Source organism: Vicia villosa, unplaced genomic scaffold (assembly GCF_029867415.1).
Source record: "Vicia villosa cultivar HV-30 ecotype Madison, WI unplaced genomic scaffold, Vvil1.0 ctg.001121F_1_1, whole genome shotgun sequence".
NCBI classification, from domain to species: domain Eukaryota; kingdom Viridiplantae; phylum Streptophyta; class Magnoliopsida; order Fabales; family Fabaceae; genus Vicia; species Vicia villosa.
Window position 1 is genome coordinate 321442 of NW_026705488.1, and position 12591 is coordinate 334032.

General features: G+C 33.4%; 2 protein-coding genes across 3 annotated transcripts; both read left to right on the top strand.

Annotated features, from left to right (window-relative positions):
• Positions 1–4572: 4572 nt before the first annotated feature.
• Positions 4573–9944, top strand: LOC131633371 (sorting nexin 1-like). The gene is made up of 10 exons (XM_058904081.1): positions 4573–4962; positions 5743–5878; positions 7042–7175; positions 7658–7729; positions 8262–8421; positions 8561–8694; positions 8820–8888; positions 9066–9145; positions 9441–9501; positions 9593–9944. The coding sequence occupies exons 1-10, from the start codon at positions 4795–4797 to the stop codon at positions 9800–9802; spliced, it is 1224 nt and encodes a 407-aa protein (XP_058760064.1). The 5' UTR covers positions 4573–4794; the 3' UTR covers positions 9803–9944.
• A 1239-nt stretch (positions 9945–11183) lies between these two features.
• LOC131633372 (uncharacterized) lies at positions 11184–12301 on the top strand. 2 transcript variants are annotated; one of them, XM_058904082.1, is made up of 3 exons: positions 11189–11681; positions 11771–11824; positions 11921–12301. In XM_058904082.1, exons 1-3 carry the CDS (start codon positions 11394–11396, stop codon positions 12152–12154), a joined length of 576 nt encoding a protein of 191 aa, XP_058760065.1. In that variant the 5' UTR covers positions 11189–11393; the 3' UTR covers positions 12155–12301. The 2 variants fall into 2 exon arrangements, with proteins under 2 accessions (XP_058760066.1, XP_058760065.1); XM_058904083.1 differs by lacking the exon at positions 11771–11824 and having other exon boundaries at positions 11184–11681.
• The last annotated feature ends 290 nt before the right edge of the window (positions 12302–12591 follow it).

A 12591-nucleotide genomic window follows, 5' to 3' on the forward strand; every position in this document is an offset into this window, starting at 1 on the left:
AGTATATAATTACATTTTATACTTAACAAAATTAATATTCATTAAATTAATAATAATTCAATAAAAATTACCCGTGCATTGTACGGGTAGACGTCTAATAAATGGTATATACAAAAAATTCAGGTACATAATTTCAAATTCAATTTCCATTCACTCTTCTCCCTCATATAATGACTTAAATATTGAAGTGTTAACCTTACACATCAGCCTCTCCTCAACCACTTTGGAAGCTCAAATCCACACTTTATCTTCATAACCACCAATTCCTCCACTAATTTTAGTGTTGAAAGCTCAAATCCACACTTTATCTTCATAACCACCAATTCCTCCACTAATTTTAGTTCCGCAGCGGGCAACTATAAGACTTTGCCATTTACTTAGTTTCTTCTCTATTTTAGTATAAATTAATTTAATTGTTGATTAATATATGAATTGTTAAAATTAATTTAATATGGAAAGCTCCACAAAGTTTATTCCAATAGTTAGATATAATTAATTTTATCTCATAGTAGTTTTTATATTAGAGTTTAAATTTTCTACGAAAATTTCTTTAGCCACCTCCCTATGGGGGTCACCCCCAGCGAAAATCCCAAAATACCCCTGCTTCGGAAGTTCATTTCTGAAAGCGTCTTTTTTTTGAAATTTTTTTGTTTTTTATTTTGTCTCGCATATTAATCGATTTCAATTGTTTACAGGAACATGTCAGACAATCAACCAGCACGCAGGACTGCGTCTTCTAGAGAGGGTAGGGAGTGTCCGTTTTAATTTGCAAGTACTTTATTTTTAACGCCTTTGTTTATTGTGCCTGTTTCTTTGAAGTTTGTGTCCCTTTCTTCTTTTATAAAAGGAGGTCTCATGGATCTTTCTTTCTTCATTTTTACGCAGGAATGGGTGGCGCTAAGGGAAGAAAGGGTTCTTCAAAGAAGGAGGTGAAGGAGGTGAAGGAGAAGAAGAAGGTTTTGACTGGTTCTGCTTCTCGTCCCCTGGGGGTCCATGGCTCGGACGTGCAGACTCAGTCTTCAGGCGTGATCAACGCTGATGGTTCTGATACTGAGTGGGATGAGGATTGGTATAATTATCTTCATTCGGAGGAGTTCGCTCGTCGGGAAGAATAACGTGTTTTTATTTTGTTTGATGTGTATTTTGTAACGCTCGTCGGGCAGAATAACGTGTTTTTGTTTTGTTTGACGTGTTTTGTTTTGTTTTGTTCTGATTTCGGATTGTATCGCACAGTGTTTTTGTATTGGATTTATCATCTTAGTTTTTGGATTGTTCTGATTTCAATATGTAGATTCTTGGATTTCATCGCCGCGAACACTATCCATCTTCTGGATTATAAACATAGAACTTTGACTTTCCCAGCGCACCCCTTTGTTTGATTTTTTTGTAATGACGTCCCCTGATCAGGTAAGAAATGTGGACACATGTGCCTACGTAAGCCTTCTAAGACGGTTACCTTCTAAGAAATGTGGTAACACTTTCCTACTTAAAAGCCTACGTAACAAAAATTGGGAAGCTCCACAGCCACGCCCTATTTAAAAGAATAAAAAACCTTTTGAAATTTCGAAGTTCCCTTTTCCTTCTCCCCACCACTCTCAGACGGTTAACTTCTAAAACACTTTCCTATTTAAAAGCTTCTCACCCATTTTTCTTTCAAAATATCCCAAATCATTTTCGATCCTAAGTCTTCTTCTTTGCTTTAACATTTTCTATCTCTTGTTACTGCTTTCATCACAATGTCTCGCCGCGGTGGAGGAAATCATCCCGAAAATCGCCGGAGTCAACAATCTCCTGCACATTCTCAACAATCATCCATCAATGCTGCAGGATCAGGCCGTGGTGGTGGTGGCCGTGGCTCTCGCGGTGGACGTACCTCCAATCCTTCTTCCTCCGGACATCCACCTCCTCCGTCATATGCTCCGGCCCCGGTTACCTCTCCTCCGTCTGTTGTTGCAGCTCCGGTTGTTCGTCCATCTGTTTCAGCGCCGTTTGTTCCATCTGTCGCAGCGCCGGTTGCTTCCTTGAGTTCGGCTCTGATCTCCATCGAGAGCCTGACTGTCGAAGTTTAACAGAAGGCTACTCTAGAGTCGGCTCCGTCGTCTCAGAAGGAAAATTGGGAAGGAAAATTGGGAAGGAAAATTCAAGTTCGTGCTAATCATTTTCAGTTGCGAGTGGCTGATAAGGTTCTACACCACTATGATGTAAGTATAGTTTGCTCATAAGTTTTTTGTTGTTGTTTATTATGTTGGTAAGTTACAATGTGGTATGGATTTCTAGAGGATCAGGACTTTCTAACCTGTTGCAGCGTCTCTTCCATCGTCTTCATCCGATTAAATAAAGCGAATCGTTCTTGTTTGTTATTTTTCTTCTGTCCAGACCTTTTTTCGGAAGTGCATTTCCGAATTCCTCCAAGGGGGTGAGTTCGGAGATGAACTTCCGAAACACCACATTTTCTGAAAATGTAACTTTATTTCGGAGATGCATCTCCGAAATCAATATTTTATATTAAAAAAAACACGTTTTCGAAAGTTCAGTACCGAAAACACATTTTTTTCAAAAAAAAGTACCTTTTCAGAAATGAACTTCCGAAACAATGGGTAGTGTTGTAAATTCACCAGGGGTGAGCAAGAAGATTAGGAGGTGGGTGAAAAAATTCTCATTTTCTACTCAACTAAAAAGTAAAACCATAACAAATACAACCATGGTTTATTCCCAAAACAAAAACTGTATGTACCGTTATTTCAGGTTTAATTTAATTAAACGCACGTGTCAAAAAACATTATCTAATTTCAAGAATGAAAGTTGTGACACGTCAGGGCCATACACGTCAATGCTTAATGCTTATTGGTCAAATGTCCCAGCTATGAACTTAACCAAGTGCCACGGCAGGTGGTTTTATGATTTAGTTAGTTAACCGTGTGTCAACTGTCAACTAACTCTGTTTCGTCATAAACGGGTCGGAGCATTTTATACCATGGATGCTTTTATTCTTTGATATTTTCAAATCACAATTACCCCAAAGCCACGCTAAGAAAATTTAAATATAATTTTTTTTTAATTTCATTATTTTTTATTACTTATAATTATTTCATGTGTTATTCAACTTAATTTCTTTTAAAAAAGTGTTTATAATTTCAAACTAAAAATGATAAGAGGATTTTTATTGAAAATAAGAGTGTTTAAGTTAGTCATTTGATTGGTCAAAAAAAAGTTAGTCATTTGATTAATTTATTTGTAAATAAAATTGAGAAAAATTAGTAGTTAAAAAATTTAACATGTGAATTTATACATATCATATGTTAAGAAAATTGTATGTAATATATGAACAATATGATAGTCAAACTCATATTTATTTAATATTTGTAATAATAAGTAAATTAAATTATAATTCTAATCTTTCTATTTTTTAAAAATCTATTTTAATCTCTATTTAAACTCATTTAAGAAATTAGTTTGCCAATTTCAAAACCATATTATTTTGGTCTATCCCTCAAATTTATTAAATTTATAATTAGTTATGTGTCATTTATTTAATGATGTGACACAAAATTCTATGATGCAAAAGAGTACAACAAAATTAATTTATACATTTTTACTTTTATAATTACAAACTAAAAAGAAAATACAAAATAATATTTAAATAATTTAAAAAAAGAATAATAATCTATTATACACGTGCACACTCCACATAAGATTGAGTCATTCCTTTAATAAATCACTAGATCGATTACGATAATTTTAGGAACTTTCACTCAGGATTATCGATGATGTCAATAAGATAAGAAGATTGAGTTTCATCTTTTGATCTCGAGTTTGTATGAAATATCGAATTTTCATCTTTTAGCTTAAGATTTATATGCAATATTGGATCGGTAAAAGAAATAGAAAGAGTAAAAAGTAATAATAAAGTGAATTATTGCAAAAAGATGAATAAGAAAAATCTTATCAATAAAGTATTTCTTTTTTTTGCTTTCGCACCGATTTCGATCTACATAGTAAATCGACTAATCCGGTTCGTGCACTGACCAAGCGTTGTTTATGCCAGAAATCAAACTCGGTATTCCCCGAATATCGTCCTTTGTAGAGACTCAATAGAGTATTTCATTTTAGCACAAACTATATTCAAAATATATAATGAGTTTCACATTTTGATTTGATATAATAAATGTTATATTATAAATATTTTGAACATATCTAAATCAAAATAAAACATATCATAAAAAATTATTATAAAAAATAAAATGCAAATAATAAAAGTTTTAAAAATATATATTTTTTCTTCAAAAAAAATATTTTAAAAATTAAAAAAATGTATTTAGTAAATTTTTTTACTCTAAATCAGTTTTCAAAATATTTAATTTTACTTTATTCTTCAATACATTTTTTCAAAATTAATTTATAAAATAATTTCTCAAAAATTAAAAGCCAAACCTCACTCAACCTAACCCTAATTCTCCTCATATATATCCAAAAATTTAGCTTATGCATGCATGAGAATTGGTTTAACAAACCTACCCGACCCATTTAATAGAAAACCGGGTTTTACACGCATTGAATAACAAACAAACACCATTAACCAAAGCAACTTTACTTCCCAAGTGGCAACAAATTTTCACCGCCACACCAAACGCAACAACCTCTCCTCACTGATTCTCCGATCACTTTCTTTTACTATTCCCCAAAACGACCGTGATTTCTTCGGTAATTACAAATCTGCCACCGCTCAATTCACAAAATAAGCAACCACGATCTTACGCAATTGAAAAATACTAATTTCTTAAAACTTCGAATTTGATGGTAAATTTCGAGGGAATGGAACAGCAGAGAAGCTCCACCGGTGGTCCGTCGCTCAGCCCTAGATCGCCGTCGTCATCGCAACCGTTTCTCTCCGTTTCCGTTACGGATCCCGTTAAACTCGGCAATGGCGTTCAGTCTTATATCTCTTACCGCGTCATTACCAAAGTATTTTTCAAACTCAATATTTAATAACTTCGTGTTTTTTATTTATATTTTTTTAATATTATTTTTTTGGAAATTTCTCATTGAATCTTAGTCTGCACTTGATTTTGGTGTTGATGAATGCGTGAACGATGGAATTTTGAGATTGTATAATCTCGGTTTTTGTGTGATTGATTTTGCTAAGAAGTTCAGTTTGGGGGTTTTCTCGTTGAGTGAGGTGTTGATGATGTTAAGTGAATGAATTTTTGGGGATAATCAATTTTATTTTTGCAATGAATGAATGCAATTAAGAAACAGTACTTTTTCGGCCGGAAATTGGAGTGTTTGTAATTGAAGCTTAGGGATTAGATAGGCAGAGAGAAATTACATGGATGAACTGTTTTGGATGAGTTTTTGTTGTTCATTCTGAAGTGTGGTTTATCTTTGGACTGAGTTGGGAGTTTAGTACAAAGGGCGTGCATTTATAGATTTGTTGGGGGAATATATGGTGTTCAGGAAGCTGAAAGTTTAAGGATGACAGACTATTTTAGTTAATTGAAATACTATCTCAAAAGCGCTATCTCTGATTTTGTACAGCTGGAGTTTATATCTTAACTTAATTGCTCTAGATGAAATTTATTGAGTGTATCTAATATCTATCAAATTTCAGTGAAAGAATAACTAACTATTTCCTCCTCCCTTGTATCATCATTTGAGTTTTATTTCCATTTGAATGCATCGAGTAAATGTGTAACTGCAAACATGTGACACATTATCATCTGACTATTCGAAACTATGTGGCAGACAAATTTTCAGGAATACCAGGCACCCGAGAAGATTGTCATCCGGCGTTACAGTGACTTTGTTTGGTTACGTGATCGCCTTTTTGAGAAGTACAAAGGCATTTTCATTCCTCCTCTTCCAGAGAAAAGTGCTGTAGGTAACATCTAAATAGTACTCTTTCTTGCACTCTTTATAATACTTTGAATGTGGCTATCTATTGAAATTTAATGTCAATGCTACCTTGATACTTGTTCCGTGCTTTATCTTCCTGTTTGTGTTATGATGTTGTGTTGCTTTTATTTTCATTGCAGTAAAAACATTTTGTTTGATGGAAATTGTTTTTTTTTCCACATTGCTCTTTTACACTATCAATCAAAATAGTGTAGAACAGGTTGTGTGTGTGTGTGTGGAACAACATTGGGTAGAAAACTTTCTCATTGTGACAATTGAGAGCAATCAATTTTCACCATCCAGTAAATATTATCAAATCTTTTGTAATTTATTTTATTCCCATAAACTCAATCCCCCGTTTCTCACTTCTTTGAATCCATGCGAGTTTCTTATTTGAAATTCATCTGTCAAGAACATCAAATATTGGATTTCAAGCAAGTTTTAAATGTTCTTGTTAGTATTTTTATGGTTTTAATCAGAGAAAGGAGAAGAATCAATCATGAGATTCATGTTTCTGAACATGATAGGATCAATTAAGAACAAAGTAGCTCTTGTTCAATAGGGACAATGGTGAAAGAAACACAAAACGCTGTTTCGTAACAATGATGATGGAAGGGCAGCTACGTAGAGAAGGGATAGTAATCACTCATGTGACCATAATTGATTTTTTTTAATCTTGACCAATGACAATTGAATTGTATTTTACGGTGAGGAAGGATGGTTCTCATTTGTCACAGTAACAAAGTCTTTTCACCAGAGTTGTTCCCTATATATATATTTAGAATTAACCATGGAAGTACCCAGTCTTCTGCTTTGCCTGTTGTATTTTTCCTTTGCCTTTTAGATTTCTGATGGTGCTTTATAATTTGAATACAAATCTAAATTGCTTGTCTGATTTATTTTATGAAAGTCTTTCATTTCAGAGTTTAACATGCTATTTATTATAGTGTGTCCTAGACTGCCTTTGAGTGCTTATAAAAAATTAATTATAGATTTGATACACTGCTGTTGAACATTGTTTAATTATGTAATGATATCTACGATTCCCCTCATAGAAAATTATTGATTTCTGATTGTAGTTTATTTGAGACTTCAAATATCATGTCATCCAACACTCTGGCTGATTTTCAATTTTGGTTTGTATTACAGAGAAATTCCGTTTCAGTGCTGAGTTTATTGAAATGAGGCGACAGGCATTGGATGTATTTGTAAATAGAATAGCATCGCATCATCAACTTCAACAGAGTGAGGATCTGATGACGTTTTTGCAGGCAGAGGAAGAGGTGATACCTTGACTTCAGTGAACTATTTTGTTCTCTGTGCATCTCTATCTTTTTTATTTGTGATTTGTTGGCTACTTCGCTCTTTCTTTTGCTTTTCAACTTTTTATCATGGTTCCATGTCAATGCACTGTTTTTGAATCCAAGTCTTTGATTCAATCTAACCATATTGACTTTAGTTCGGTGTTGAGTCTTCTGAATTGACCATCATAACTTGATTTCATGAAATTAGTAGTTGTTACATGAAAAAATGAATGATGCAATATGGTTTGATTCCATATCTACCTCCTAATCAGTTTACACTCTGGAGAGTGTAGGAAATTGAATGTGTCAAGACTTACCCCCATCCTCTACCGCATGGGATTTTATTATGTCTATTGTATCCGCAACTGCTCTAGTTCTGATGTTTTCTCACATTTGATTTGACTTTTAAGAGGTAAAGTAAAGCCTTACTTAAGCTTGATTTCATCAAACATACTATGCAGACAATGGAAAGGCTAAGGTCCCACGAGGCTGGCTTATTCAAGAAGCCATCTGATTTAATGCAGATTTTTAAGGTAAGACGAGTTCTACTGCTGTTTTTGAATATGAATAGTTTCCTTTTACTCGATTGAAATCTGTTAAATGGAGTGATCTAAATTTTGCATTTCATTTTACTAAGATTGAAATCTGTTAAATGGAGTGATCTAAATTTTGAATTTCACTAATTTGCTGTATGAAATAACCTTACAAGGGGTTCGTCTTTTTTGCCCTGTTAGTACGTATGAAATGATTATGATTTGCTTTAATTTTTGCAAATAAAATGTTGTGGATGACATGTAGTTCAATATAATAGAGTGTGATCAAAGGAGTTTAACAGGTTATATTTTTATCTTCGGTAGACCAATGAAATATTCTCTGTATTTGATATTTGCATTTTGCTGCATTATTATGCAATTCAACTATTTCTATGGATATGTTTAATCTAATGGTCTCCTGGATTGAAAGCTTCCTCTATATAGACATTGGCTTTTGCTAGTCTACTTGTTTGAGTGTGATGTTTGTTCAGGTATCTTGTAAAACTTAAATTGATTAAGTGAATTTTTGCAGGATGTGCAATCAAAAGTGAGTGATGTTGTCCTTGGGAAGGAGAAGCCAGTGGAAGAATCTGATGCTGAATATGAGAAGCTAAAACATTACATTTTTGAACTAGAAAATCACTTGGGTGAAGCTCAAAAGCATGCATATCGTCTTGTGAAGAGGCACAGAGGTAACAATTTCATTTAAGATTTCAGTTTGATACTTTTTTTATCTTCTACCTATATTACTCACGTGCTTTCTTTTTATATTTTATCCCTTATTATGCCAAGATTATTTACGGTAATAAAATGTACTTTTTGCTCTTGCAGAGTTGGGACAATCATTGTCAGATTTTGGAAAAGCCGTGAAACTTCTAGGTGCTTCTGAAGGAAATGCACTTGGTAAAGCATTCTCTGAACTTGGGATAAAGTCAGAGATTTTATCAGTCAAGCTGCAAAAGGAGGTAAGCTCTATGTGTTATTGTCATACATTAATTTACTGACTTCTCATATAAGCTTGTTTGTTAGCATAAATTTGCATGCTTTTGAAGGGTGAAAAGAACTATCCTAATTTGAATCTGTCAAGCAGGCACATCAGCTCTTGATGAGTTTTGAAGAACCTTTGAAAGATTATGTCCGTGCTGTACAATCTATTAAGGTAGTTCTGGTTACACTTTCTTTCACTATTTCATAACAAAATTGTCTAACCTGATTAAGACTTTTTTATGATTTTGAAATTTATTTCCCATGCCCTTCAACCCTTCCCCCAAGAATGAACTTAAATGGATTGTTATGACTTATTTTAAATTGAATGGCTGTTTACTTTCTGAAACAGGCAACGATAGCAGAGAGGGCCAATGCCTTCAGGAGGCAATGTGAACTGGCTGAAACAATGAAGTTGAAGGAGATTAATCTGTATGCTCCTGTTTATCACTTTTACTATTTGACTACTTTTGTTTGCATTACATGACACGATTACCCCTCTTTTCACATGATATTTATGGTGAATCAACATTCACAATAAGTTCCTTTTGAATAGAGTCCATTTCCCCCAACCAAAACTTGAGCTAATAAATTATAAATGCAAATAAGTCTTGTTTGTGTCTTGTACTGTGGGATTTGTATAATTGTAATCAAGCCGATGTACCAGAAAACTGCTTATTGTCATATATCGTGATATATATATTCCTTATTATTGTTTGGAATGCAGTGACAAACTCATGTTGATTCGCTCTGAGAAAGTGGGAGAAGCTGAGCGTGAATTTCATGAGGCAAGTTTGTTTATCATTTGACGTCCCATGATGATTTTTTTCTTATAAATAGTGTGTTTGACTGGACTTACATGACTATGACATGCTGCAGTTGAAGGCAGAGAGTGAACAAGCGACAAAGACATTTGAGACAATTGTGAAATTAATGAATGAAGAAATAGGGCGTTTTCAGGAACAGAAAACATTAGATATGGGGATAGCTTTCCACGAATTTGCCAAAGGTCAAGCACGTCTAGCAAATGGTATTGCAGATGCGTGGCGAAGTTTGCTTCCTAAACTAGAGGCATGTTCCTCTTCGTAGTGAAACTCTTTGTAATAGGGGCTTACAAGAGTTCTATGCTGTTTCAAATTATGTTGTAAAAGATGTGATTTTCTCACCACTTTGATTTTGTACAAAGTCTTAAAACAATTGAAATGCAATATTTAAAATACCTTTGATTTTCCATTGTCCTCTATCTTTCTTGTTTCATGTGGTTGTATACCATGTTTGTTTTCATGGTGGATTGGATGTGCGGTCAATTGAAGTATGCAGTTATATCTTGAGTTAAACAGCTTTTAGCTAAACTCAACTCTCTGTGGTAACGTGGAAACACAAATTCACAAACACATAATAGAAATATTGTGGTGCTCTAGCCTCTAGTAAGTCTCCCTTATTAGAATATATTGAATGATTCATTATGTTCAACTTTCTAATTGGCGGTCATGATACAGATATTTCTTTACATGAGTATTGTTTAAAAGTAAACTTAAAGCCATTTTGCAGATTTTACAAAAGGGATTTTGTTTTGGTTCTTATAGTTTTATTTTTTATGAAAGGTATTTTGTTATAAACATGACTTGTTTCTAGTTAAATCCAATCTCTATTGGTAAATTAATTGAGATTTAACCTATATCTAACCATAACAATTATGTGCCTATTTAGAGGATGTAATAGCGGTATTAATTAAGTCTAGACAAACATATCTGATCTGCCACTATAAATTTCTCAATCCATCTCTTGAATCTATTAGTCACCTGATAAAATTTCATTTAGTATTTTTTTTTATAAAAAAAATTGATTTTTTTTGTCGATGCATTTACAGAAGTGTTAACATAGAGTGTTTCGTAAATGTACCTACAAAATATTCTATTATATTTTAAATTATTACATTTCACTCTAAAATAAATGGAATATCAAATTATAGTAAATCAAATTATAGTAACTGCAAATGAAGTTTCTCAATTACTTTGATTTACTATAATTTGATGTTTAATTTTTGTTTAAAAAATTAGAGTTTAGGAGCGAAATGTAGTTAATTTGAAAATATATTAGAATTTGAATTTTCCCAATTAATTTGAGATTTTCTCAATTAATTGAAAAAATCTCAAATTTAACTATGTTTTAAGACTTCCGTGCATCTACGGAAAAAACTAAATTTATAAAAAAATGTTTCTGAAGGTACATCTACAAAAGTAGGAGAATACTTTTGTCAATTCGCAGATGCGTGAGAGATTCATGTTTTCGAAGATACATCTATAAATATAGGAGGATAATTTTGTTAATTCACATATGCGTGAGAGATCCATTAGATACGATAAGAAATTCTATAAAAAAAAAAAAAGGCTAAAGTGCATAGAAATCAAATTCAAAGGAAAATTAAAATAAGTTTTTTCGTTTAAAAAGAAAAGGTAGAGGATATTGGGTTGACAGACAGCAATAACATTGGCAACGTGGGACTCTTAAGAGCCATTTGTTCACCACAAACCTGAACACAAATGAAATCATCTGAAGCATTATCTATCCAGTGCCATTATTCAACATACAAAATAATATTAACAATCAATAATAGTTAGCTTCTAATCTTACTTGTGTAGTGTGGGAGAAAGAAGAAGAAGAAGAAAAAGAGAAAATTATGGCAATGACAACAAGTAGTAGATGCTCGAGCTTGAGTGTAAATCTGAGAGGAACACGATTCAACTCCCATGCTCCTCTCCCTTCTCACCGCTCCCTCATTCCTATTTTTCACAACAACATTCATCCTTCACCCGTGCTTCGCACTAGCTTCCATCTCACGGCGGTGGTGCCCAAAGCCTCAGCTGGAAGCTACAGCTCCACCGATGGCGACGATGGAGTTTCTCTTGGCACCATGAAGCTGCCGGTTAACATAGATCTTCAAAGATTCGATTCTCTCTTATTTCAGGTAATATTATTTAGTGTCAGACACCAGTGCTACCGAGGTGTTAAATCACTTCACTTTCTTACTTATGTTATATATTTGTGTTGTGGCAGTGGGCAAACAGCCTTGCACAGGGAGCCAATCTACCACTTCCCATGCCTCTCAAAGTACACACATAATATGTTCTTATAATACATTTCATTTGTTGCTAATGCTATCACTTTTCATGTAACAATGTAAATCATTTTAATTTAATAAAACAGGTGGACAAAATAGCAGGTGGAGCAAGATTGGGATTTATAACCATTGGAGATGGGGACACAGAGGTTCTTGTGTATATTGACTGTTTGGTTTTTAAACCCAATGAAACTTCTGCTCCAGTTTTTCGTGCCTCCAGACATGGACTCTTGAAAGATAAGGTGCCACCAGGTGAGCCCAGAATCATGAGGAGCCTTATGCAAGCTCTCGAGAAGTCGGTTCAAATCGCTAGATTGTGAAGTTTTTGTTTTTAATTTTCTTCTCTCAGTGTACTTGTAGGGTTTTGAGCTGATAAACGTAAGCAATCTGAAATGAAGTATAAATTTGATGCAAATATGTTTACTCCAAGAGAGTCATGAATTATTGTACATATTTTATTTTACTAATGTGTATTAGAAATTCTCAAAACGACTTTTGTTTTTTGATCATAACTAATATGTTTTAGATGTGTCTGCAAACATAACTAAGACAACTTTTTACATATTTAATAAACGTGTTTTGTTATTTAGACACAATTTTGACATCAAATTATACAGTTAATATCGATCACAAGTATAATTAACGTAGTATAACAATGTTTTGCAACTCATTAACCATCAACTAAACATATAATTAACCACGATTGTGAATATGTTTAATCACGATTTCAAGTGTACTAGAAATGTCATAGTTAATA

What these genes read in the sequence shown, in the direction of transcription:
- LOC131633371 (XM_058904081.1), top strand. Translation starts at nt 4,795, where the DNA reads ATGGTAAATTTCGAGGGAATGGAACAGCAGAGAAGCTCCACCGGTGGT. An exon ending in ATTTAATGCAGATTTTTAAG is followed by an intron (nt 7,730 to 8,261) that starts GTAAGACGAGTT and finishes GAATTTTTGCAG; the next exon opens with GATGTGCAATCAAAAGTGAG. An exon ending in CTGAGCGTGAATTTCATGAG is followed by an intron (nt 9,502 to 9,592) that starts GCAAGTTTGTTT and finishes GACATGCTGCAG; the next exon opens with TTGAAGGCAGAGAGTGAACA.
- LOC131633372 (XM_058904082.1), top strand. Translation starts at nt 11,394, where the DNA reads ATGGCAATGACAACAAGTAGTAGATGCTCGAGCTTGAGTGTAAATCTG. An exon ending in TCGATTCTCTCTTATTTCAG is followed by an intron (nt 11,682 to 11,770) that starts GTAATATTATTT and finishes GTGTTGTGGCAG; the next exon opens with TGGGCAAACAGCCTTGCACA. An exon ending in CACTTCCCATGCCTCTCAAA is followed by an intron (nt 11,825 to 11,920) that starts GTACACACATAA and finishes TTAATAAAACAG; the next exon opens with GTGGACAAAATAGCAGGTGG.